We start from the raw sequence: 24,664 nt of genomic DNA on the forward strand, positions 1-24,664 counted from the left end.
AACAAGATTCCATCCTTTTTGTCAACTTCTTTGATTTTTGTTGATAGCACTGTAATTCTGTTTTGACACACTAGATGGCACTGAATACTGCAAGTACTGAAAACACCAGGTCGCATTTACGATTGTGAAATGGAAACTTAGCACATTATCCAACAATTTATTTTGATAGCATTCTACCTCCTCTGCACGAACTATTCTGATACCAAGAAGAACAAGGGCCTTTATTTTAGATTTGCAAGTTAAGGAATTATATAAATTCACTCTGCTCTGTGTCTGATGTGGAGATGCCGGCGTTGGACTGGGGTAAACACAGTAAGAAGTTTAACAACACCAGGTTAAAGTCCAACAGGTTTATTTGGTAGCAAAAGCCACACAAGCTTTCGGAGCTCCGAAAGCTTGTGTGGCTTTTGCTACCAAATAAACCTGTTGGACTTTAACCTGGTGTTGTTAAACTTCTTACTGTGTCTGAAATGCAGCTGTGCTCCAAAGGTGCTTGAAATACTTGAGCTATTCTCAGGCTTGAGAGCAAGTCAGTGAGATATTTGATTAGAGAGGGCATTTAACCAAGCTCAATAATGTTTTCCATCAATTTATGTATATACATAACTTTGACCAGGCTTTGATCATCCCTAATATGTATTTCTTTTTGCTCAAATTCCATTTATTTCTAAGCCCCGAAAGCAATGTTTTTCCACATTAATGTGGTGTAAAAGTTGTAATCTGAGCAGGAGTACTCCATAGTACAACTGGTGAAACACTCATGCAGATGAGATATTAAACCGAAATCCCATTTCTCAGTTTCAGTGATTCACAAGAATTCTAAAGGCCTCTCTGCAATATCTGAAAACCTGTCCTATTGTCCCAGCCATACCACCAAACAAAGAGGGCATTAATCTCACTGCTACATGTGGGTTGCTGCTATAGTACAGAATGTCAAGTCAGTCATTGCACATCAAAAAGTAATTCATTCTGTGTAAACTGCTAAGTTATTTTGATATGACAGATTGTAAATATATGGAATTATTACTACTTATGGCTTCAGCAGCGAGCTGGACAATTGTGTCTCATTTTGAATAGACTCAGCTTTCCAAAGCTCATAGATTTATTACATTAATTTAAAATTAAGATAATATTTGTTTTGCAAAAATCACTGCATACCTAATTTACGTCGCTCTTCTTTATCTTTCAGTACTGTGATTAAAGAAGGACCCTCCGGCATTGTCACATGTAGTTGCTGAAGGGCCTTTACATGTTCACTTTCTTCGTCGTCAGGACCCACTAAAAGAAATATGCAAAATGATTCTGTTTAATCTGTTGTTTCATCCTTCAAATTCCCCCTGAAGCAGAGAGCTCTCCTGAGATTTCTTCCCAGTCATCCAGCACTATCCCTTAATTCCCTTAGTATTCAAAAATCCATCAATCTATTTTAAATAGACTCAATAACTGAACATCCACAGCCCTTTCAGATAGAACATTCTAAAGATCCTCAATCCCTTGAGTGAAGAGCGCTAAATGACTCATTCATTTTCAACCATTATATTTTTGACTCTGGAATTCCCTTGCTATCTAGCTTTATCAGTACTCCCTCATTAATTTAGCATGACTTCAATCTCTCCCATTATATGCCTGTACTTCCTACCAATTTGTAAATAACCCAGAGATATTGGGCCATAACCTCCACGCAGTGGCATAAAGTGACGGCCTGCTGGAATTACAAGAGTTTAAAGTGCACTTACCTGCTCTGGAAAACTTTGTTCAAACCTCCAATGGCCAGAGCTACTTGGGACTTGCAATGAAATAGGCCCCAGCGCAGTCTAGCACCAGTGGACTCAGGGAGGCCGTGCCCCCTTTTTCACTGCATTAATTCCCAGAAAGTAGGTAGGTTTAATGGGCCAATGAAATTGACAGATCAGGGGGATGGCAAGTCTAGGGCAAGTGACCAGGGCTGAGGGATGGTGGATGAGATGGTTGTTTAGGGTGGCAGGGTGAATTGTGTTGGTGGGTATGTGGCTCAGGTCAGGATTGGGGAGGCACAAATCGAATCTGAGAGGTGAGTTGTACAAGTCAGGGGGACATGGGGAAGTGGTTGGGAATACACTGGAAGCAGGGGGTGGGTCCAGAGTGTGAGGGAGTGTCCAATGTGGGGCCCCGTCTGGGTGTTTAAAATAGTTAGCAGTTTTATTTTTTCCGAACTCAGTAACTATTAACGTAATGTAACACTGGCAGAACCATCCAATGTTAGTGACTTACATCACTTTGTCGGATGGCTCCCAGTGCAGGGCAATTGTCCAGGGCACTTTAGCATTTCTGGACAATTGCCATGTTAACCCTTACCTGGGACCTTCTGAGAAGGATTCTGCAGCGCATCTTTGGGGTAACACCCAAATCTGATGCTGGGGAGCCAGGGAGTTCCCAGCCATCATTTTATGAAGAATGGAATATAAATGAAAGCTTCTGTTGCTAATTACTTTGTTCCCAGATACTGACACCACCGGTTTAAAATTAACTGCCTGGAGGAGCTCAAAGAGGACTTGTGTGACCAGTAATCCCACATTAATTCTTTTGGGTGAAGGTTACTCACATGACTCAGCAAAAATATATTATGTTCATGTAAATAGGTTACTTGGAGATGTTTTTCTCTATCCTCTTGGGGTTTTTAAAAAAAATCACTTTATGGAATGTGAACACCAATGGCAAGGCCAGCATTTGTTGCCCATCCCTAATTGCTCTTGAACTGAGTACCTTAAGTCATAGCAGAGGACAGTTAAGAGTCAATCACATTATTTTGGGTCTAGATGCAGGTCAGACTGAGTAGGGAGGACAGATTTCCTCTCCTAAAGGACACAGTGAACCAGGTGGGTTTGATTGGTTGACTGATGTGGCAACACAAAATACTGTAGTTTCTACAAGCAGGATCAGAAGCTTGGGGATTTAAGTCATGTATTGTTAGCATACTGTATTTGCAAAATCAATCATGACTCCTAAGTTATTGAAAAATCATATTATAGTGGCAATAAAATTTTAAAAACAGGCTGGACAAGTTTTGCATGTTTGATTGCCTGGATGTTTAATCATGGGGTGGCATGGTAGCACAGTGGTTAGCACTGTTGCTTCACAGTGTCAGAGACCCGGGTTCGATTCCCAGCTTGGGTCACTGTGTGGAGTTTGCACGTTCTCCCCATGTCTATGTGGGTTTCCTCCGGGTGCTCCGGTTTCCTCCCACATTCTGAAGGACGCGTTGATTAGGTGCATTGACCCGAACAGGTGCCAGACTGTGGCAACGAGGGGAATTTCACAGTAACTTCATTGCGGTGTTAATGTGAGCCTTACTTGTGGCTAATAAATAAACTTTACTAAGAGATAGTAATAGTTTAATCAAAATTTGGGGTTGAGATTTGACCAAGCTAGTCAATCCAAGGGGAGCATTGATAGTTTCAACGAAATGCAGAAATCTATGCTATATGCAAGGTGTAACTATAGGATTGTTCCTTCCATTAGATTACAAGGACATTGGTCTGTAATGGTTAAAACTATGGAATGCTTAGCAACAAGCACAAGAAGTTAAAATTAATTGAAACCAATAAACATAAATGTTTAAGAGTTCTGCTTTGCTTTGTTATCAAGTTAGAACTTTGGAGAATTTTTACATGCACCAATCCTGGAGATATCATATCTAGGAACACAAAGATAACAAACTTGTAAGTTTAAAAAAGAATTGCTATTTCAGTTGATCCAGATGGTCTCAGTTTTGAAAGCTGTAAGAGAGAGAGAAAGTCATACAAACTGACATTGATTGACGATATCTCCTTTTGAAATGCAGAGAAACTTAGAGACACAAATGTCTAATTCTCTAAGCAACGGTTCAAATAACTTAAAAGACTTGGATTGTTTAATTATATTATGATGTGTTTGAGAGACCAGCTAAGAAAGTTGCCAATAAGGAAAGCAAATGCAACTTCCAGAAGAATGGAAACCAGCCTCCCATCCATTGAATCTGTCTACACTTCCCTCTGCCTTGACAAAGCAGCCAGCATAATTAAGGGCCCCACGCACCCCGGACATTCTCTCTTCCACCTTCTTCTGTCGGGAGAAAAGATACCAACATCTGAGGACACATACCAACCAAGCCAAGAACAGCTTCTTCCCTGCTGCTGTCAGACTTTTGAATGGATTTACCTTGTATTAAGTTGATCTTTCTCTACACCCTAGCTACGACTGTAACACTACATTCTGCACTCTCTCCTTTCCTTCTCTATGAACGGTATGTTTTGTCTGTATAGCGTGCAAGAAACAATGTTTTTCACTGTATGTTAATACATGTGACAATAAATCAAATACTAAGGAAGTTTAAACATATGCTAATTGTTAATATTGTTGTTTGAACAAAGAATTAGACATTTCATTGGACAATTGTAGCTTAAGGCGAGTTATGATAGGACAGTATGATCTTGTCAATCAAGTATTTTGCCCACTTTGGGACAAAAGGGTAAAAAGGTCATTGCAAAAGATGATGTGATGTTTAAAATCAGGGCAGCATGCACAGTTGCTAGAAGTACAGTTAGCAGGAAGTTAACCACTTCTGGGTGATAAAGAACATAAGAACTAGGAGCAAGAGTAGGCAACTCAGCCCCTCGGTTCTGCTCTGCCATTCAGTACGATTCTGGCTGATCTCATCGTTACCTTCCTGCCCACTCTCCATTACCCCTCATCCTGCAACTAATTAAAAGCCTATCTCTCTCCTCAAATTTGTTTAGTGTTCCACCATCCACTGCACTTCGAGATAAAGAATTCCACAGATTCACAACCCTTTAAGTAATATCTCTTCACTTTGGTTTTAAATCTGTCACCCTTCAGCCTAAAGCTATGGCAAATCATTCTACAATGTCCAACATCTACCCTGTCAATCCCTTTTAGGATATTATATACTCAATTAGATCACCTCTCATTTTAAGCTCCATCAAGTGTAGGTCTAAACAACTCAAGCTCTCTTCATAACTCCCTGATGTGGAGATACCAGTATTGGTCTAGGGTGGACAAGAGGAGAGGTCACACCACACCAGGTTATAGCTCAATAGGTTTATTTGAAATCACAAGCTTCCGGAGCTTCTCCTTCATCAGGTGAAGTGCCTGCACACCTCGCTCCACTTCATCTGACGAAGGAGCAGCGCTCCTAAAGCTTGTGATTTCAAATAAACCTGTTGGGACTATAACCTGGTGTCGTGTGACCTCTTATCTCTTTGTAAGACAAGCCCTTCATCCCCGGAATCAATCTAGTGAACCTTCTCTGAACTGCCTCCAATTACATCCTTCCTCAAGTAAGGCGACCATAACTGTGCGCAATACTCCAGATGCACTCCTACACAGTTGCAACAGCACCTCCCTACTTTTATGCTGTATTCCATTCGCTATTAGAATTTCTATCTGCCTTCCTTATTACCTGCGATTTGTGCATGATGACACACAGATCCCTCTACATCGAAGCATTTTGAAATTTTTCTCCATTTGGTTAAGTTGCCTTTTTATTCCTCCGACCAAAATGGATAACCTCACACTTATCTATGCATGATGTCTTGTAACATATTTGTTTTGTTAAAGGATGTATAGTTCAAATTCAGCAAAAAAATGTTTGGAGTTTTCAGTGCTGTCTCATTATTTCTCATAATTCTCATACCTGAGCAGTACAATACTCTGTCAAGGTAGAAAGGTTACGTCTTACGATAATGAGTGGATAACCTGTCCCTTTTTGGTCATGCTTCAGAAACCTTATATCTTTTAATAAGTTGCAGATATCCTCTTACCCTATTCCAATGCTGCTGTACCAGCACCAAGTAGGTATACAATATGGATATATATGTTAAAAATTAAGTACATTTCCTGCCAACTTTTAGAATGGAAACTACCTTCGTAAACTTGAAATTAGAGCACCCCCCAAGTACAGGTGCCACACAAAACCGATGTTTTAATAGATATGAACAAAGTATTTAATATTCCACTGATCACTGGGCTCTTTAACGCAATTTCAACACAAGAATAACTTTATTCAATTTTCTGTCTGTGTTCAATGCCAATGGAGATTGACTTTTAAAATATTTCCCCTTTATCTCATTACAACTATCAGATTTTTCCACAATACTTACAGATATGGTCACACAGTGCAACTGCTGCAAAATAGTGAGAAACCGCCTTGAAATACTCCGATTTGACCTGAACCATGGTTGTCCAAGAGAACGGGACGTAGTTTTTCACTGGGGGTTGCATCATTGTTTGATAGACCAAGGAGTATACATCTGCCACCTACACAGCAATAAAATAATGATTCAGGACAGCAAAACCAAGTCTATATTACGGTAATTGTATTGATTGTACCAATCATGCTGCCTTTATATAGCGATAAAGTGATCATTTCCTGTAAATTGCCCCAAAATGGACCTCCTGTGAGAAATTGTCAGTCAAGATGTTAAGTAAAGACTAAGAATAGGTAAGTCAATTCTCTTAACATGTCACAAAGAAATAATAACCACATTCGTTTAACTCAGTCAAGGCATTACAAATAGCTTCAGCAACATTGCGCTGAGGAAGAGAACAGAATTTTTTTAAAAAGCAGGCAAAGTTTCCGCTCCTGATAGTCATGCAGAAAAATCTCACGTGTGTAAAGAGCAAACTCAGTTCGTATGGTAATTTCCCCTGCTTTCAAGTAGCCTTTTCAAATGTCCACTTTTGGGAGGTTGTGGGGGGGGAGGGGGGGGGGGGGGAAAGAGGCTGCTGGTGATCATGAGACCTCCATATTGAGAGTTAGGAATACCAGTGTAGCAAAGAAATCTAAAATGTTAATGATTTCATGTACACACTAGATAGATCATACATTAAATACATTTTTTAAAATATATTTTTTAAAAAGTGAACACCAATCACACCGACACAATCTGGAAGGAGATACCTTTGAAGGCCCATCCTTGGATCAGATATATAGTATCCACTGTTTATAGTGGGTGAATTTGTGTCATCAAGATTTGTCCACAATACATAGCAAAATCAAAAATGAGGTAATTAACATATCTTCCCAAAATATTATGTCTCCACCTCGCAACCACCTCTCCTAATTATCAGTTGCAAGAAGAATCTCATTTAAAAAGGCAATCTTTTATCATGAACAAAACTACATGAAAACCGATTTAAATCAGGAGAGACCTTTGAAAAAGTACAGGGGAATTGCTTATTGAACTGTCTAAAAAACTAGTGCGTTAGCAAGTTATTATCGGTGTTTTTGTACTGATAATGGAAAATGGCTGGAACTAATTTCCTAATATAAGTGCAGACAGTATAAGTGGGAAGAACATCTTACCCTTGCAGCTTCCTGTGCACTCTGGAGCTGCATCAAGAACTCATCCTTAACTCCTCCCACCATCACTTTTTCAAAGACGCACTCCTGGACTTGTGCAATCATCAGACGCACTAGCATGTTGAGGGATGGCGTGCTCATGTCAAGGCTTGGTGCATTGGAGAAATTTTCTTTCAAGTAGTTCAATGCACCTGGTGAATTGGACATGACACATTTGTACTATAATTACAGAATACAGCAAAACCTTAACGTAATATAAACAATGTTTAGAGTACATCACAGACAGTGCTTGGAGGAAAAAGATGGCTTCATTTGATTCATGTTCATTATGTCTTCAGCATTCCCCAAAATGCTTCACCTCATTACTTTGCAAGTGCAGTCACTTTTATGCAGGTAAGTGAGATAAATAATTTTCTAAGGGGCAGCATATTGGCACAGTGGTTAGCACTGCTGCCTCACAGCGCCAGGAACCAGAGTTCAATTCCAGCCTTGGTTAATTGCCTGTGTGGAGTTTGCATGTTCCCCCTGTGTCTGCGTGGGTTTCCGCCAGGTGCTCCGATTTCCTCCCACAGTCCAAAGACGTAGGCGTTAGGTGGATTGGCCATGCTAAATTACCACTTAGTATCAGGAGGATTAGCAGGGTAAATATATGGGGTTATGTGGATAGGGTCTGGGTGCGATTGTTGTCAGGGCAGGCTCAATGGATCGAGTGGCCTCCTTCTGCACTGTAGGGAATCTATAATTCTCACAAGATGCCACAAATATTTAAATGAATAGCCAGTTGAACTATATTTTATTTGGTGGTGATGGCATCCAGATGACCAGGAGAGCACCTCTTAGAGCTACATAGGTTTTTAGCACAGGTGGTGTCCACTTGGCCCATCAAGCGAACATCGACTCTTTACTAGTTCTCACGTCTTCTTTAAAGTGTTATTCCACTTCTCCCTTGAAAGATGCAATAGTCTGTCAAAGCCTGTCATGTCCAAAAACTCTTTTGCACAAAGAAACCAAGACGTTAAGCCACTCGGAAATTGTGTTTTCGATTCTTATATCAAGCAATTCTTCCAAGACTAAAATGACTGAAAATGGCTTCTCTTCAAATCATGCCAAGAGATCAGGTGGCACAGTGGCACTGTGGTTAGCATTGCTGCCTCACAGCGCCAGGAACCCAAGTTTGATTCCAGCCTTAGATGACTTTCTGTGTGGAGTTTGCATGTTCTCCTCATATCTGCGGGGGTTTCCTCCAGGTGCTCCAGTTTCTTCCCACAAAGATGTGCAAGTTAGGTGGATTGCCCATGCCAAATTGCCCCTTAGTGTCCAAAGTTCTGTAGGTTAGGTGGATTAGCCATAGTAAGTGTGTGGGGTTATGGGATAGGATGGGTGTTTGGGCCTGGGTAAAATGCTCTTTGGAGAGTCGGTGCAGACACGATGGGCCGAATGGCCTCCTCCTTCATTATAGGGATTCTATGGTTCTATCTTTAACATTCACCTGAAATACTGATTGTGCTCTACTTTAACTACTAACCCAAAAGACAGCACCTTGAACAATTTAGCACTGCCTCAGTATTGTATGAAAGTGTCATCCTGGATTATGGTGCTCCTTATGTTCTGAACCCACAATATTGGATTTAGATTCAACTGAATCAAACTAAATGGACTTCAGAATTTGTTGTTAGTTTCTGATGGCTTCATGGGCACCTTTAGACCCCATAACTTAATGTGGAAATTAACCATTAGCAGGTCCAATGAATCTTGGAAACCATCAATCTGCTTGAAAAGGCCAATTCAAAAAAAGGGACGCATTGGAGGGCAAAGGCATAATAAATTCCATTCTCAACTGACTGGCAGACGACAATAGTATTCAGCAAGCTATTGAATAACCATTAAAAGGAAGAATCCTGGCTGATTTCCCCCCTTTCTACCTCAGGTGCAATCGGGGAAACCACAATTCTGGCTGAGATTAGCTAACCCTAACAAACAAAACTTTGCATTTCACACCCACCAGACATTTTAAAGCACTTGTCAAAAAAATACTTAGTGCAGTTGCCGTTGTAATGTAGTAAGCATAGCAGACAATTTATGTAGCAAGCTCCCACAAACATAAAGGATAATCAGATAATCTATTTTAGTGATGTTGACAGGGTGCTAAATATGACTAAGAAACTGATGGTATCTCAATTTCTCTACTTCAAAATAGTGTCACAGGATCTTTTATAGCCACCTGGGAGGGCCAGACAGGACTTTGGTTTAATGTCTTATTTGAAATGGCATGGTGGCACAGTGGTTAGCACTGCTGCCTCACAGCCCCAAGGACCCGGGTTCAATTCTGGCCTTGGGTGACTGCCTGTGTGGAGGTTGCACATTCTCCCAGTGTCCGCATGGGTTTCCTCTGGGTGCTCCGGTTTCCTCACACAGTCCAAAGATATGCAGATTAGGTGAACTGGCCATGCTAAGTTGCCCCTTAGTGTTCCAAGATATACAAGTTGGGTGGATTAGTGGGTGAATATGTGGGGATAGGGCCCGGGTGAATGCTCTGCTTGGGAGTCAGTGCAGGCTTGATGGGCTGAATGGCCTCCTTCAGCACAATAGGGATTCTATGATTCAATGAAACACAACACTCCCTCAGTACTACACTAGAATGTCAGCCTTGATTTTTGTGCTCAAATCGTGGATTGGAACTTGAATTGGAACTAACTCAGAGGCAAGAACGCTGTTATCGAATTCCAGCCTGTCATTACATAAAGAGAAGGTAGTTAAAAATAAGGATATCGTTGGTGATTAGAACTCCTCAAAAGTTCAAGATAAGTTTGTTAACAAGCTTTGATGATTGTTGCTGACAAATTGTGAAGATTAAAATTTTCAAACCCTTCTGAATTTCATATTATGTAACAGTGCTTGCAATGGCAATGCTTTAGTTATAGTATATGCTTTTAGTAAATAGTTTGTGGAAACAAAACAACAAACACAAGCAACTTTTGATAGACCTCTTGGGGGCAAGTCCCACCTTCAATGAGACACAACAGATGTCATGTACAATGATCCCTTTTGTCCAACACATCCATACCTCAAGATCGGAGGTATAGAGTCAGCATGGAAACAGGCCCTTCGGCCCAATTTGTCCATGCCGCCCTTTTTTTTTTAAACCCCTAAGCTAGTCCCAATTGACCGCATTTGGCCCATATCCCTCTATACCTATCTTACCCATGTAACTGTCTAAATGCTTTTTAAAGGACAAAATTGCACCCGCCTCTACTACTACCTCTGGCAACTTGTTCCAGACACTCACCACTCTGAAAGAATTGCCCCTCTGGACACTTGTGTGTCTCTCCCCTCTCACCTTAAACCTATGCCCTCTAGTTTTAGACTCCCCTACCTTTGGGAAAAGATATTGACCATCTAGCTGATCTATGCCGCTCATTATTTTATAGATCTCTCTAAGATCACCCCTCAGCCTTCTACGCCCCAGAGAAAAAAGTCCCAGTCTATCCAGCCTCTCCTTATAACTCAAACCATCAAGTCCAGGTAGCATCCTAGTAAATCTTTTCTGCACTCTTTCTAGTTTAATAATATCCTTTCCATAATAGCGTGACCAGAACTGGACACAGTATTCCAAGTGTGGCCTTACCAATGTCTCGCACAACTCCTGTATTCAATGATCTGACCAATGAAACCAAACATGCTGAATGCCTTCTTCACCACTCTGTCCATCTGTGACTCCACTTTCAAGGAGCTATGAACCTGTATCCCTGGATCTCTTCACTCTGTAACTCTCCCCAACGCCCTAGCATTTACTGAGTAAGTCTTGCTCTGGTTCAATCTACAAAAATGCATCACCTCGCATTTATCTAAATTAAACTCCATCTGCCATTTGTCAGCCCACTGGCCCAATTGATCAAGATCCCATTGCAATCTTGGTGTCATCTGCAAACTTTCTATATGAAAAAGCTATGAGACTCAAATCAGATGGACTTCAACCCGGATAAGTGTGTGGTGATCCATTTTGGCAGATCCAATGGGATGAAGCAGCAATATAATATGAAGGGTACCATTCTTAGCAGTGTAGAGGATCAGAAGGACCTTGGGGTCCGGGTCCATAGGACTCTTAAATCGGCCTCGCAGGTGGAGGATGCGGTCAAGAAGGCGTACGGCGTACTGGCCTTCATTAATCGAGGGATTGAGTTTAGGAGTTGGGAGATAATGCTGCAGCTTTATAGGACCCTGGTTAGACCCCACTTGGAGAACTGCGCGCAGTTCTGGTCACCTCATTACAGGAAAGATGTTGAAGCCATTGAAAGGGTGCAGAGGAGATTTACAAGGATGTTGCCTGGATTGGGGGGCATGCCTTATGAGGATAGGTTGAGGGAGCTTGGTCTCTTCTCCCTGGAGAGACGAAGGATGAGAGGTGACCTGATAGAGGTTTACAAGATGTTGAGAGGTCTGGATAGGGTAGACTCTCAGAGGCTATTTCCAAGGGCTGAAATGGTTGCTACGAGAGGACACAGGTTTAAGGTGCTGGGGGGTAGGTACAGAGGAGATGTCAGGGGTAAGTTTTTCACTCAGAGGGTGGTGGGTGAGTGGAATCGGCTGACATCGGTGGTGGTGGAGGCAAACTCGTTGGGGTCTTTTAAGAGACTTCTGGATGAGTACATGGGATTTAATGGGATTGAGGGCTATAGATAGGCCTAGAGGTGGGGATGTGATCGGCGCAACCTGTGGGCCGAAGGGCCTGTTTGTGCTGTGGCTTTCTATGTTCTATGTTCTAAATCATTACAGCAACGGAAAAATGAAAAATGATCAAAATAGTACATCTATGGGTCTAGGCTTACAACTGAGCTACAATAACTGCATTAAGTCCATATCCCTCAGCAACTGAAGTAGAACTAAGTGATTTCTTTGCTTAGTCAAGAAATATGATACATTGCTCCTAAAATTGCATTTGCTGGTCTGAGAACAACATTGGAATCACATTTTCCTCCATGTGGACCTCCAGCTGGAAGCCAAGGTTTCATCAGTCACAAAACAGCAATTGCAAGTGAAAAGAATACCCTGGGAAATTAGAAATTCTCTCTGTGGAGAAAGAGTTAACATTTTGAGTCTCTGTGACTTCTTCGGAGTTAAAGTGAGAGAGAACTGTGTATAAGAGGGGGGAGCAGCTGGAGCAGAGTAGAAGTCAGTGATAAGGGGAGCTAGGAGAAATTGCAACAAAGATGTGTAGGGCACATTACAGAGGATTCATTAATGGTAGTGTAAACAGCTAAGGAACAGATGGCCCAAAAGGGGAGGGGGAATAGGAAATCAGACTGGATCCTTGCCACTGCAATAATCAGGGAGTATAGCTTTTTCCCAGTGGAAGGTAGGTAGGTCTGTGCAAGGGCATGCTGCACGTCTGGTTGTTAAATAGAAGTAGAGTACTAACAGCTGAAGCTGGTGATGAATCAGTTCTATACACACGTTCATGATCTTACTTGCAACAATTATTCTTTAGGTCATAATGGTAAGTGGCCTGTTTCCAGGCCTTGGACTTCTGTTCTTTACCTGGAGCCTAGTAGAAACAACTACATTTAATGTCTCTCTGATACCTTTTCATAGCAGCTTGCCAAAGACTCAACTGGCAATTCAAGGCTACATAGAAAATGCTACCACAGTAAATGCAAAACCCAATGCTGAACATATGGATCTCACAAACATCAGGGGCCAAATAAAAGCTTTTTAAGTTTAAGGAAAGGAAACTTGAAATAAGGGTGATCCTGAAATCAAAACAGAGGAAGGCAAGTTCCATATTGTTGTGGCAGTGTAACTTAGTGGAACTCACAGTTCATTGACTGGCACTCAGCATAAAACATCATTGTACATAGCTAGCCTAATTATCTTACTTTCATCTGCTTATTCTGTTAATGAAACATGTATTCCATCCACCCAATGCAAACCTACCTGCAGCCTTTTGGAAGGCATCAATAGCATGATCGATGCCCTCCTTGGTGGTCCGGTCCTGCCGTGCACCAATCTGTGTATATAGTGCACCAATGTTGAAAAGTATGCTTCCCTTTTCAAAAGCCAGAGCCCGCTGGTAGGAAGGAACGCCAGTCAAAGAGTCATACCTGTCAATTCAATGGGGAGGAGAAAGGAGAAAAATGGGTTATTAGATTATTTGGAACTCAAAGAACAAAGATGAAGAACAAAGAACAGTACAGCACGGGAATAGGCCCTTCGGCCCACCAAATCTGTGCTGAATGCAAACAGAGGTGGCTCTGCACACTGCAAACAGGTAAACTACAATAAGCTGCTCTTATAGTAGCGGTCCTCTGCTGTGATTTTCAGATATAAACAGCAACACCCCTGTAGTTTGATACCACCCAAGACAAAGCAGACTGCTCGACTGGCACCACATCCATCACATTAAACATTAATTCCCTCCACCAATGTAGTGACACCAGTGCTCATCATCGACAAGATGCATTTGTAGACTGAAATAGTCTAATGTCACTAATCAGCTAAGTTACACCTTGGGCTTTCATAGAAAAAAATTTCTAAAATCAGTTCAAGTCTTGTTTGGACCAAAAATTGCACCCTTAATATGTGGCATGAAGTGAGCAGTGAGCCACATAGCAAACAATTAGTGTTCAACTGGGGTATATTGTATCAATGATTCTATGGGATGTCCACTATATTCTGCTGTCTCCTCTGAAAAACGCAATGTTCGATTCCTATTTTCCAAATAAAACCAGTCACACTTACATACAATTTGAGATTATATCACAGGTCAGGAACAGAAAGATTCAGTTAGCAACTAGTATAATACTTGACTTGTACAACATATGAACTGTCCCAAGACAAGAAAAAAGTCTGAAATATTTCTACTCTTTTCATTATAATTTGGCAGCCTCTGACAAATGTTATGTATGGTATGACTCTCAAGCCCCACTTAACTGTTTCATGTGATATAAGCAGTGCAAAGCAGGAAATTTAAAATCCATGCAGACTTTATATGTTGAATGATTGTTCATTTGCTGTTAAATCTTACTGGTCAATAAAATTTTTTTTGCAAACATGTTAAGGCTCACATGAAAAAAAGATGCAAAATAATGACTGCCCAAGATTTGCTGATAATATTTATCAGCCACTATTAGCAACAGTTCAAGTAACTGCTACAAATGATAAACAATGAATAGGATATTTACCAATGAAAAAAGATACCCATGTTTTTATTGGGTGGGAAAAAACGGTTATCAATGAAGTAAAGCTGGTTGTAGTATTCCATGAGAAGCTCAATCCCAGCTTCATTCCTGGTTGGAGTTCGCATTGCCTGAAATTTAAAAAAAGAAAATGATACAACTATCTAGTGAATATAGTTAAAATTTCTCAGGTTTAACAAGCAACTGCGTACTGCTGTTCCAGCACACTGCAGCATTGGGTGTGGAGCTTGGCTTCGTACCTACCTGTAAATTCCCATAACATGCATTACTGAACAAAGACCAAGGCTGCCAAACAGCCTACTCCTGTTCCTATTTCTTATGGCCTTATTAACTCCAACCCCTCACCCAATCTGCCTCACATCCCACTCAAGTATCTTTCATTAAATGCGGTCCCCTTTCTTTGGCCATTGACCCATATAACACTGACAGTTGAAATTTTTTACTAATGCTGGAACATACATCTCATCAAATCGCAAAAGTAAGCAACCAACCTGTCGGAGATCCACAAGTTCTTTCAGTTCTTTCTCATATTTGCAGGCTGCTTCATTGTAGTGTTCTTCAATAACATCCTATCAAAAATAGGAAGCAGGACTGTAAGAATTATTTGAAACTTATTTCAAAAGTATTTCTCTCTGTATTAAATGTCAGACAGCAACTGATTTCTCAAAAAAAATTACTGAGTTTGGTGATCTCAGTGGAGGACAGTACAAATTTTGACTACTTTTTTAACCTGTCTGTCACAGTGATCTAAATCCTTCTTTTATAAAGATTTAAATCTTGCACGACTAAACAAAAAGCTTTTCTGAATTATTTGTGGATGTATTAGTCACTAAACTGAGAAGTCAGAAGTCAGTGTGGCAAATTAAATATCTTCCTGCCCTCCATTAATTGCATAACACTGGGTCACATGAAATTCAGGACAAAGTTCTTCTATACCAGGAAAATGTTTCAAACCTCCGCTGCACCCCACCAGTGTGAAATCCCCAATTTTTTCCCATCTCCAATATAGAGTCATTGTAATGTGGCAAAGACAGATAATAAGTTTGGTTCCAATTTGTAGAATGCTTAGACTCATGTATGCAAGGGACTGAATGACATTGCACCAACTAATTTCACTTGAGACCCTTAGAATTATAATGCCATTCTTTCCCCTATGGGCCCGGAGTTCGAATTTAGATCGTTTTGCTCTTCCACAAAGAGTAATAAGTATAGATAAAAATTTACTTTGAAACCAATTTAAACTGGATCAATATGGATGCAAGAAGCAAACAATTGCAAGAATAAACACAAATTTACACCCATTCTTTGTATTTTTAAAAAAATACCCAAGTTGGATTGCCCCAACAAGTGAAAAAAAAAGTTAAGAATTGCATTATACAGTGAAGTAGTTACGGAGCTTATTTTAGAAAGACATAAAATAACAGCAGAAATTGGCTATTCGGTCCTTCAAGCTTGCTCCACCATTCATTAGAATAATGGCTGATCACCCAACTCAATAGCCTGATCCTGCCATTCCCCCCATATCCTTTGATCCTTTTTGCCCCAAGAGCTATACCTAACTCCTTCTTGAAAACACAATGTTTTGGCCTCAATTGTTTTCTGTGATAGCGAATTCCACAGGCTTCCCACTCCCTGGGTGAAGAAATTTCTCCTCATCTCAGTCCTAAAAGATTTACCTCTTATCCTTAAGCCTACGGGTTCAGGACTCCGCCACCATCAAACATCCTACCTGCATTTAAACTATCTAGTCCTGTTAGAATTTTATTGGTTTCTAGGATATCCCCCCTCATTCTGCTACTGAACTCAAGTGAGTTCAGAACCCTAACCGATTCATACCTCAGTCCCACTGTCTCAGGAATCTGTCTGGTAAATCTTTGCTGCACACCCTGTATAGCAAGAACATCTGTCCTCAGATAAAGAGACTAAAACTACACACAATATTCCAGGTTTGTCCTCACCAAGGCCCTATATAATTGCAGCACAACATCCCTGCTCCTGTACTCGAATCCTCTCGCTAAGGCCAACATACTATTTGCCTTTTTTACTGCCGCTGCTGCAACTGCATGCTTACCTTCAGCAACTAGTGTACAAAGAAACCCATTTGCACATTCCCCTCTCAATTTATAGCCAGATAATAATCTGCCTCCCTGTTTTCGCTACCAAAGTGGATAACCTCACAATTATCCACACTATACTGCATTTCAGCCATGCATTTTCCCACTCAGATTGTCCAAATAACACTGAAGCATCTCCACATCCTCTTCACAGCTCACCCTCTTACACAGCTTTATGGCATCTGCAAATTTTGAGTTATTGTATTTAGTTCCCTCATCTAAATCATTAATATATTATATATATTATGAATAGTTGAAGCACTGATCCCTGTGCTATCCCACTAGTCACTGCCTGTCACTTGGAAAAAGACCCATGTATTCTTACTCTTTCTTTCCTGTCTGCCAACTAGTTTTTTATCCATCTGAACACACTACTCCCAATCTCATGCAATTTAATTTTACACGCAAATCTCTTACGTGGAACTTTGTCGTAAGCTTTCTAAAGTCCAAATGAGCCACATCCACTGGGTCCCCCTCATCAACTCTACTAGTTATGAGTTACATTCTCGAAGAAGTGTCAAACATGATTTCCCATTTGTAAATCCATGCTGACTCTGTCTGTTTATACCACTGTTTTCCAAGTGCTCCTCTAAAAAAAAATCCTTGATAATGGATTCTTTAAATTTCCCCACCACCAACATCAGGCTGACTGATCTATAATTCCGTTTTCTCTCTACCACTCTTTTTAAATCGTGGAGTTACATTAGCTACACCCCAATCTGTAGGAACTGTTCCAGAGACTACAGAGTCTCCAGTGCCAGTGCAATGTCAGGTACATAGCCTGTACATCCCAATGACTGCTGGATCGTATTAAACAGCACGTTCCTTTGACTGTTTGCAATGTGCAGAATACTGATCACACTCAACCAACTCAACGTTGCAAAACTCAGAACGTAGTGTCTATTTGTTAGATGTGATTCCACAATTGAGCAGAACTTGCTGAACAATTCCAAGTGTGCTAAGAATTGCACAAACAATCAATTTAAGATGATCAGTCAGGCTCACAATGTGGTTCACATATGCTTGCTAAAAGCAATATGTTTTCATACTCAGGGACCTGCCCTCTGCAGGCAAAATGAATACTTTATATCTCTGTGGCTCCATTCCCAAAAAATCACTGGGAAGTCAGTAAATATTCAGCTTGGGAGTTATCAAGTCAGGAACTTCCTGTTGACTAAGTACAACAGGACTGGTGAAAATGAGTAGAAAGAAATTCATAACCCACTGAAGCAAAGTTTTAAAAGTGGCAAGGTGAATATTTGTTCAGATACATGTCATTTGAAGGCTCTTTGCTTCATTATACTGTTACACAGCTGTGCCATGTGGAATATTAATTTGCAATGTAATGTGACACGCACGCACACTTTCTGAAAATAACATTTTGTGCTAAACAAAAGACACTGGCCTATAGCAGCTACTAAATTTAATTTGTGAAGACCACAAGCTACTTTATGGAGGCAGAGACTACAGAGCTCTGAGACAATGGCCAAGATAAGCCCCAGCTCTTGGATGCAAAATATACTGGATTTGAACTAACAGATAGAGACTACCAGAGACAGTAGGGTAGCAGCTTTACCATCACTGCCACCTCCCTCACTTCTATCTGAAACCTCTCTCAACAAAGTCGAGACCATCTGTGGCTTTGAAAACCTACCAGAACATCTCAGTGCTGCCAACCAAGTGTTCTTAAAAGAGAACAAAGAACAGTACAGCACAGGAATAGGCCCTTCGGCCCTCCAAGCCTGTGCCAATCACTTTGTCCTATCTAGACCAATCATTTTGTCCTATCCCTCTATTCCCGTCTGTTTGTGTGTCTATCTAGATAAGTCTTAAATGTTGCTAACGTATCTGCCCTAACCATGTCACTTGGCAGTGCATTCTAGGCCGCCACCACTGTCTGTATAAAAACTTCCGCTGCACATTTCCACTGAACCTTTCCCCCCTTACTTTGAACTTGTGCCTCCTTGTAATTGTCATTTCTGCCAAAGGGAAGAGCTTCCAACTGCTCACCCTATCTATACCCCATATAATTTTATGAACTTCTATCAGGATTCCAACACAACACCACCATTTTCAAGAAAAAAAAATCAACCAGCCATGGATTGCAGGGTGACTGCTTCCGTGAAACACCAAAGTACAGGGAAAAGTGAGCCTTTAGCTACAAACAAGCATTCAGACAATCAGTGAATAACTTTTCAATTGGTCAAGTTTTAACAACTGATACACTGTAAAGTTCAATTTCTTTTGCCTCAGGAAGTTGCGCTTTTCTTTGCATTAGTAGAAAGTTGGACATATTTGTACATTTTAAACCTTTTGTTGATAATTTCTGTATATTTACCTGAGTGAGTTTCAGTAAAATTAACTCCTTACTTGTTAACTCAAGGAATCTGGCTGGCTTAATTCTTACACTGAGCTATATACAGGTAAGTACAAATTGAATCGGTAATATCACATTTTTAAAAATTTCAAACTGTTACAATCATGCCAACAGTGGGACAAAATGAAAGGGGTCAGCTTACCCCTCCCAACCAAGTTGTAACACAAAATTACCAACCTTCAGAGGCATCGTCAACTCAACTTCTTTTGTCTCCTTCAGGCCCAGAGGAATCATGGGAACATTGACAGATTCACTGCAACACAAAGAGGTTATCAAATGTTGAGATAATCCCCATTTTCCATCATCATCATTACAGTAACTCTAACTCTATTGACCCTTTGAATGCCTATGGCAGATTAAGTCTAAAGTAATTCACAGGAGGGTGGTCTCCTGTAATAATAACAAGTCAAAATGATATTGTACAATTACATGTTTGACTGGCTGTTTACCATGATTGGTTTCTTAAATGAGAAGAGGTGTGAGATCATTGGTAATGCTGAAATACATAGAAGTAGGCCAACAAGTCAAAATCATTACTTGTTATTGTCTCTTAATTCTCAACTTGATTTGGCAGGTTTATTTTAATAACGAGCAGCAGTAATCAATCACAAGTAGCCAAAAATAAATAACTTCAATGGATTAGAGTATGCTCAAATCAATGAAGGCAGAAAGCACAAGGTCAAAATCTTATTATTCATCATCACGGATTATTTCCTGTTTAAACAACTTCAGAAGAATGAATATGATGGAAAGCACTCTTTAATGAGTAAAAGGGAAGCAGTAGACGGAGGACGGAAGAGAAGCTTTTCATGAACTCTTTCCCACTTAGAAATGTCAAACTATTCTACTAAATGTCCCATAATTGATATTGGAGTCATTTTTAAATCACTTAAAAAGGCAGCAAATTTGACATTCTGGGATTGATTCAATAGATAACTGTGAAGGGAAGTTCAGAATGTCAGTCACAGTAGGGTTGATGCCCTGAATGACATTAATGCAAAAATTATCAAGTTGCTTTAGGACTGAAGGTGGATCGTAGGTTTCAGCAATGTAGTTTGCATTACCTTAATACTTTCCTATTCCTTGCAATGCAATTTCCCTGGCTAAAGTCAAAAATGATATCCTCAAGTGCCCTCCTTATGAAAACAAAAGTTTATTTATTAGTCACAAATAGGCTTACGTTCACACGACAATGAAGGCACTGTGAAAAATGCCCTAGTCGCCAATCTCCGGTGCTTGTTCGGGTACACTGAAGGAGAATTTAGCATGGCCAATGCACCTAACCTGCATATCTTTGGACTGTGTGAGGAAACCGGAGCACCCGCAAGAAACCCATGCAGACACAGGGAGAACGTACAAACTCCACACAGACAGTGATACAAGCCGAGAATCGAACCCGGGTCCCTGGCACGGTGAGACAGCAATGCTAACCACTGTGCCATCATGCCACCCCCTATTATTTCCTAGAATTGGATATGTTTAGCCTTGTCAATTTCAATGCCCTCATCGCCAATGCCCAATCATGTAGTATCCAAATTTTCTTTTGGCGCAAAGAGGAAAAAACTGGTCTTCTTTTAAATAGAACGATTGATTTTAAAAGGAAATCTAATACAGTTGTTCAAAATTCTGAAAGGGCTTGATAAAATAATTTGGGGGTAAACTACTTCCATTGTTCAGCCGATAAGTTTAAGATCATGAAGGAGCTCTCCAAAGAGTTGGCACCCTCAAAATGGGCCATGGGTCTCCAACTGCAAAATTCAATGATTCCAAGGGGCAGGAAAAAGGAAAATAAAAGTTTAATTTTTCCTCAAGTAAACTGCTACCACATGCTTTTGGAAATCACCTACAAATTAATCAGGTTACATACTGATGTTTGTGCCAATTCTGTCTTCTTCCAAATAACACTGCAGGAATACATGTACAACTGTGATTGTTGCTTGCCTGAGAACAAGATACAATATATTTCCTGCCCCTACTGTGGTCCCACAAGTAGTCACTTTCAGTTCCAGGATCAAATGCAGCACATTTTGTATAAATGTTTTTCTCTTTTAGTCTAGTTGAAATATCTGAAGGGTTCCCAAAAAAAAAGTCTTGTTATCCTCTCTTATGACCGCAGGATGTTTGGTGCCAAATGATTCTATGAATGAGTTCAGAACATGATAATATTTATTTTTGTTAAAAATTATGCTTTAAAAATATATCGTTTCTCAGATATTTAAAATTACCATTGAACAAAACTAAATTTACAATGTCATCAAACTCACTATTACAGGAAAATCTGAGCCAACAAATAATTATGTTCAGCTGAACCATTCTTAGTTTAACCTTAACATCAACATACTTTCTTATTCTGGTTTTCACTTTCCTACTTTTCAAAATTTAAACTGTTCAACTTTACTTTCTGCCTCCTTGCTCACCATCCATTTTGGATGCAGAAGCAACTTCCTGCCAAAAAAATCATTTAAAGGGTCTTCATGCTAGATTGTGATGATTGTCATAGTCACAACACAGAAGTGGCCTGGTCCAACTTCAACAATGAAAATCATGTTCAAACCAGAAATTGAAGCTGCCAAGCAAACTTGTAGCAGCTTAGTGATGGCACAATTATACAAACCAGAAAATCTTAGATTCTGTCCCTGAGGTATGCAGAGTTCACCGATTTCAGCTGGAATGGCACTTTGGGCTCAACATTTGTCCTCAGTGTCCAAGAGATAGGAAAGAAGAAAGTAAACCAGGATTATCACTGATGACTAGTATCCAGGGACATCTGCTGAAAAGAATCTGTGTGCAGCAGTCATTGAGGACTGGATCAAGGTTGGGTGTGATATTCACTGCAGTTGTTTTGTTTGTCAGCTCTCAGTCCGGACTTACTCAAGAATGATTATTCAAGAAAGATCATCTTAGTTATGTGGATAAAGAAACTCGTAGAATGGTTACAGCATGGAAGGAGGCCACTTGACCCATCGTTTCTGTGCCAGCTCTCAGAGAGCAAATCAACTTTCTCATTCTTTTCCTGTATCTCTGCAAGTTTTCTTCTCTTTAGATAATTTAGCAACTCTTCTATGAAAGGCATATTTAAATGCGTCTTCACTACACACTCTGGCAGTGCATCCCAGAACCAAACTACATGCTGCACAGAAAGATTTTCCCTGAATTGCCTTTGCTTCTTTTGCCATACATCTTAAACTGGCACTCTCTGGATCTTGACCTTTGTCAATGGGATTAGTTTCTTCCCATCAACTTTGTTCCATGGAATAAAATTAGTCAGTAAGCAGAAAAATCTTGATTAGAGCACATGGAGTACTGTGTGCAGTTTGGTCTTCATATTATAAAAAAGGATAAAGGGATACATTAGAAAGTGTAAAAAGATTCACAAGGATGGCACCAAAACCGAGTGGACATACTTACCAGGAGGGGCTAAACTGGTTAAGGTTCTTTTCCCTTGAAGAGAGAAGGCCAAGTAGTGACCAGATAGAAGTTTTTTTAATGAAAGGGTTTGATAGGGTGGTCATAGAGAATTCCCCAGCAGGGCAAGCTCTCCTTCCTACCGCAGTTACCGGGGTAAAGGACTTGAGTGGTCTTCCTGCCACAGACTTAATCTGGGTGGAGGCAGGAAGGTGGTGAAATGTTCCCTTGCCACCAAACTCACCACAGTGGAGGGTACAAGATTCTGCCCTATGATTCTGTATAATTCTATGGAAGGCAGCTGACTACCCCAGTAACTCTCGGAGCAGTAAACTTTTGTGTGACTGGAAAGCTAAAAACAGGAATTCTGAATTGTGCGTGAAGTTTGCATGTTTTCCCCGTGTCTTTGTGGGTTTTCAGGTGCTCTGGGTTCCTTCCACAGTCCAAAGATGTGTAGGTTAGGCTGATTGGCCATACCAATTTGCCCCTTAGTGCCAGGAGGACGAGCAGAGTAAATATGTGGGGTTATGGGCACAGGCTCTGGGTGGGATTGTGGCCAATGCAGACTCAATGGCCACCTTCTGCACTGTAGGGATTCTATGAACAGTCCTTTGAAACCCAGTGCTAAACGCCTTTAAAACTTGAATCTCCAATACAATACTTCATTGAAAAGCTAAGTTGCTTGTCTCTCCTGATTTGAACTGTTCACGGAGATGAGATCATGCCTTGAACTGATTAACTTGGCCAGCATTCAGTAAATGACATCACCTGATGAAGTAATTTACTGACCATCAGCAAACAACACAAATCTGGCAATAAAACAGAGGTTCACATTCAACAACAAACTTCTTTGATTCAAAGGATTCATTATTTATCTAAATGCAAACTGTCGCCAAAGCGAGGGAATTGATGGATGAGGAGCCTAGGGTAGGGTGTGTAGATATCCTGGGTCATGTCAATATCAAAAAGGAGGAGATATTGAGCATCTTAAAAAGCATTAAAGTAGATAAGTCCCCAGGGGCTGATGGGATCTCCCCTGAATACTGAGGGAAGCAAGGGTGGAAATTGCTGGGGACTTGACAGAAATCTTTGTATCCTCATTGGCTACAATGGTGAAGTTCCAGAGAACTGGGGGATAGCCAATGTTGTTCCATTGTTTAAGGAGGGCAGCAGGGACAATCCAGGAAATTATAGGCCAGTGAGCCTCTACGTCAGTGGTAGAGAAATTATTGGAAGAGGTTCTTAGGGACAGGATTTATTCACAATTGGAAACAAATGGACTTATTATTGATAGACAGCATGGTTTTGTGAAGGGGAGATCGTGCCTCACTAACTTGATTGAGTTTTTTGAGGAAGTGACGAAGATGATAGATGAGGAAAAGGCAGTGGATGTTACATACATGGACTTCAGTAAAGCCTTTGACGAGGTTCTTCATGGTAGACTGGTACAAAAGGCGAAGTCACATGGGATCAGAGGAGAGCTGGCAAGATGGATACAGAACTGGCTTGGCCATAGAAGTCATGATGTGGAGATGCCGGCGTTGGACTGGGGTAAACACAGTAATAAGTCTAACAACACCAGGTTAAAGTCCAACAGGTTTATTTGGTAGCAAATGCCACTAGCTTTCGGAGCGTGCTGCTCCTTCGTCAGGTGGAGTGGGAGATGTGCTCACAAACAGGGCATAGAGACACAAACTCAATTTACAGAATAATGATTGGAATGCTAATCAATGCTAATACAGCTAATCAAGCCTTAAAGGTACAAACAATGTGAGTAGAGAGAGCATTAAGCACAGGTTAAAGAGGTGTGTATTGTTGAAGGCATGCTTCCTTCATTAGTTGGGCATTGGGTATAAAAATTCGGAGGTCATGCTGCAGCTGTACAGAACCTTAGTCAGGCCTCATTTAGAATATTGTGTACAATTCTGGTCGCCACACTACCAGAAGGATGTGAATGCTTTGGAGAGGGAACAGAAGAGGTTTACCAGGATGTTGCCTGGTCTGGGGGTATTAGCTATGAGGAGAGGTTGGAAAAACTCGGTTCGATTTCGCTGGAACGATGGAGTTTGAGGGGTGACCTGATAGAGGTTTACAAGATTATGAGTGGCATGGACAGAGTGGATAGTCAGATGCTCTTTCCTAGGGTAGAAAAGTTAAGTACTAGGGGGACATAGGTTTAAGGTACGTGGGGAAAAGTTTAGAGGAGATGTGCGAGTCAAGTTTTTTTTTTACACAG

At 40.7% G+C, this 24,664-nt stretch overlaps 1 protein-coding gene across 1 annotated transcript in view; it reads right to left on the reverse strand.

Annotated features, from left to right (window-relative positions):
- Positions 1-24,664, reverse strand: part of LOC144495618 (rhophilin-1-like) — a 91,438-nt gene that overhangs the window by 26,437 nt on the left and 40,337 nt on the right. The window contains exons 4-10 of the mRNA XM_078215841.1: positions 19,201-19,276; positions 15,024-15,101; positions 14,518-14,642; positions 13,271-13,437; positions 7,343-7,530; positions 6,138-6,294; positions 1,159-1,278 (exon numbers count right to left, since the gene is read on the reverse strand). Coding sequence (XP_078071967.1) covers positions 1,159-1,278; positions 6,138-6,294; positions 7,343-7,530; positions 13,271-13,437; positions 14,518-14,642; positions 15,024-15,101; positions 19,201-19,276 — 911 coding nt within the window. The remainder of the gene's footprint in view (positions 1-1,158; positions 1,279-6,137; positions 6,295-7,342; positions 7,531-13,270; positions 13,438-14,517; positions 14,643-15,023; positions 15,102-19,200; positions 19,277-24,664) is intronic.

Source organism: Mustelus asterias, chromosome 7 (assembly GCF_964213995.1).
Source record: "Mustelus asterias chromosome 7, sMusAst1.hap1.1, whole genome shotgun sequence".
NCBI classification, from domain to species: Eukaryota; Metazoa; Chordata; class Chondrichthyes; order Carcharhiniformes; family Triakidae; genus Mustelus; species Mustelus asterias.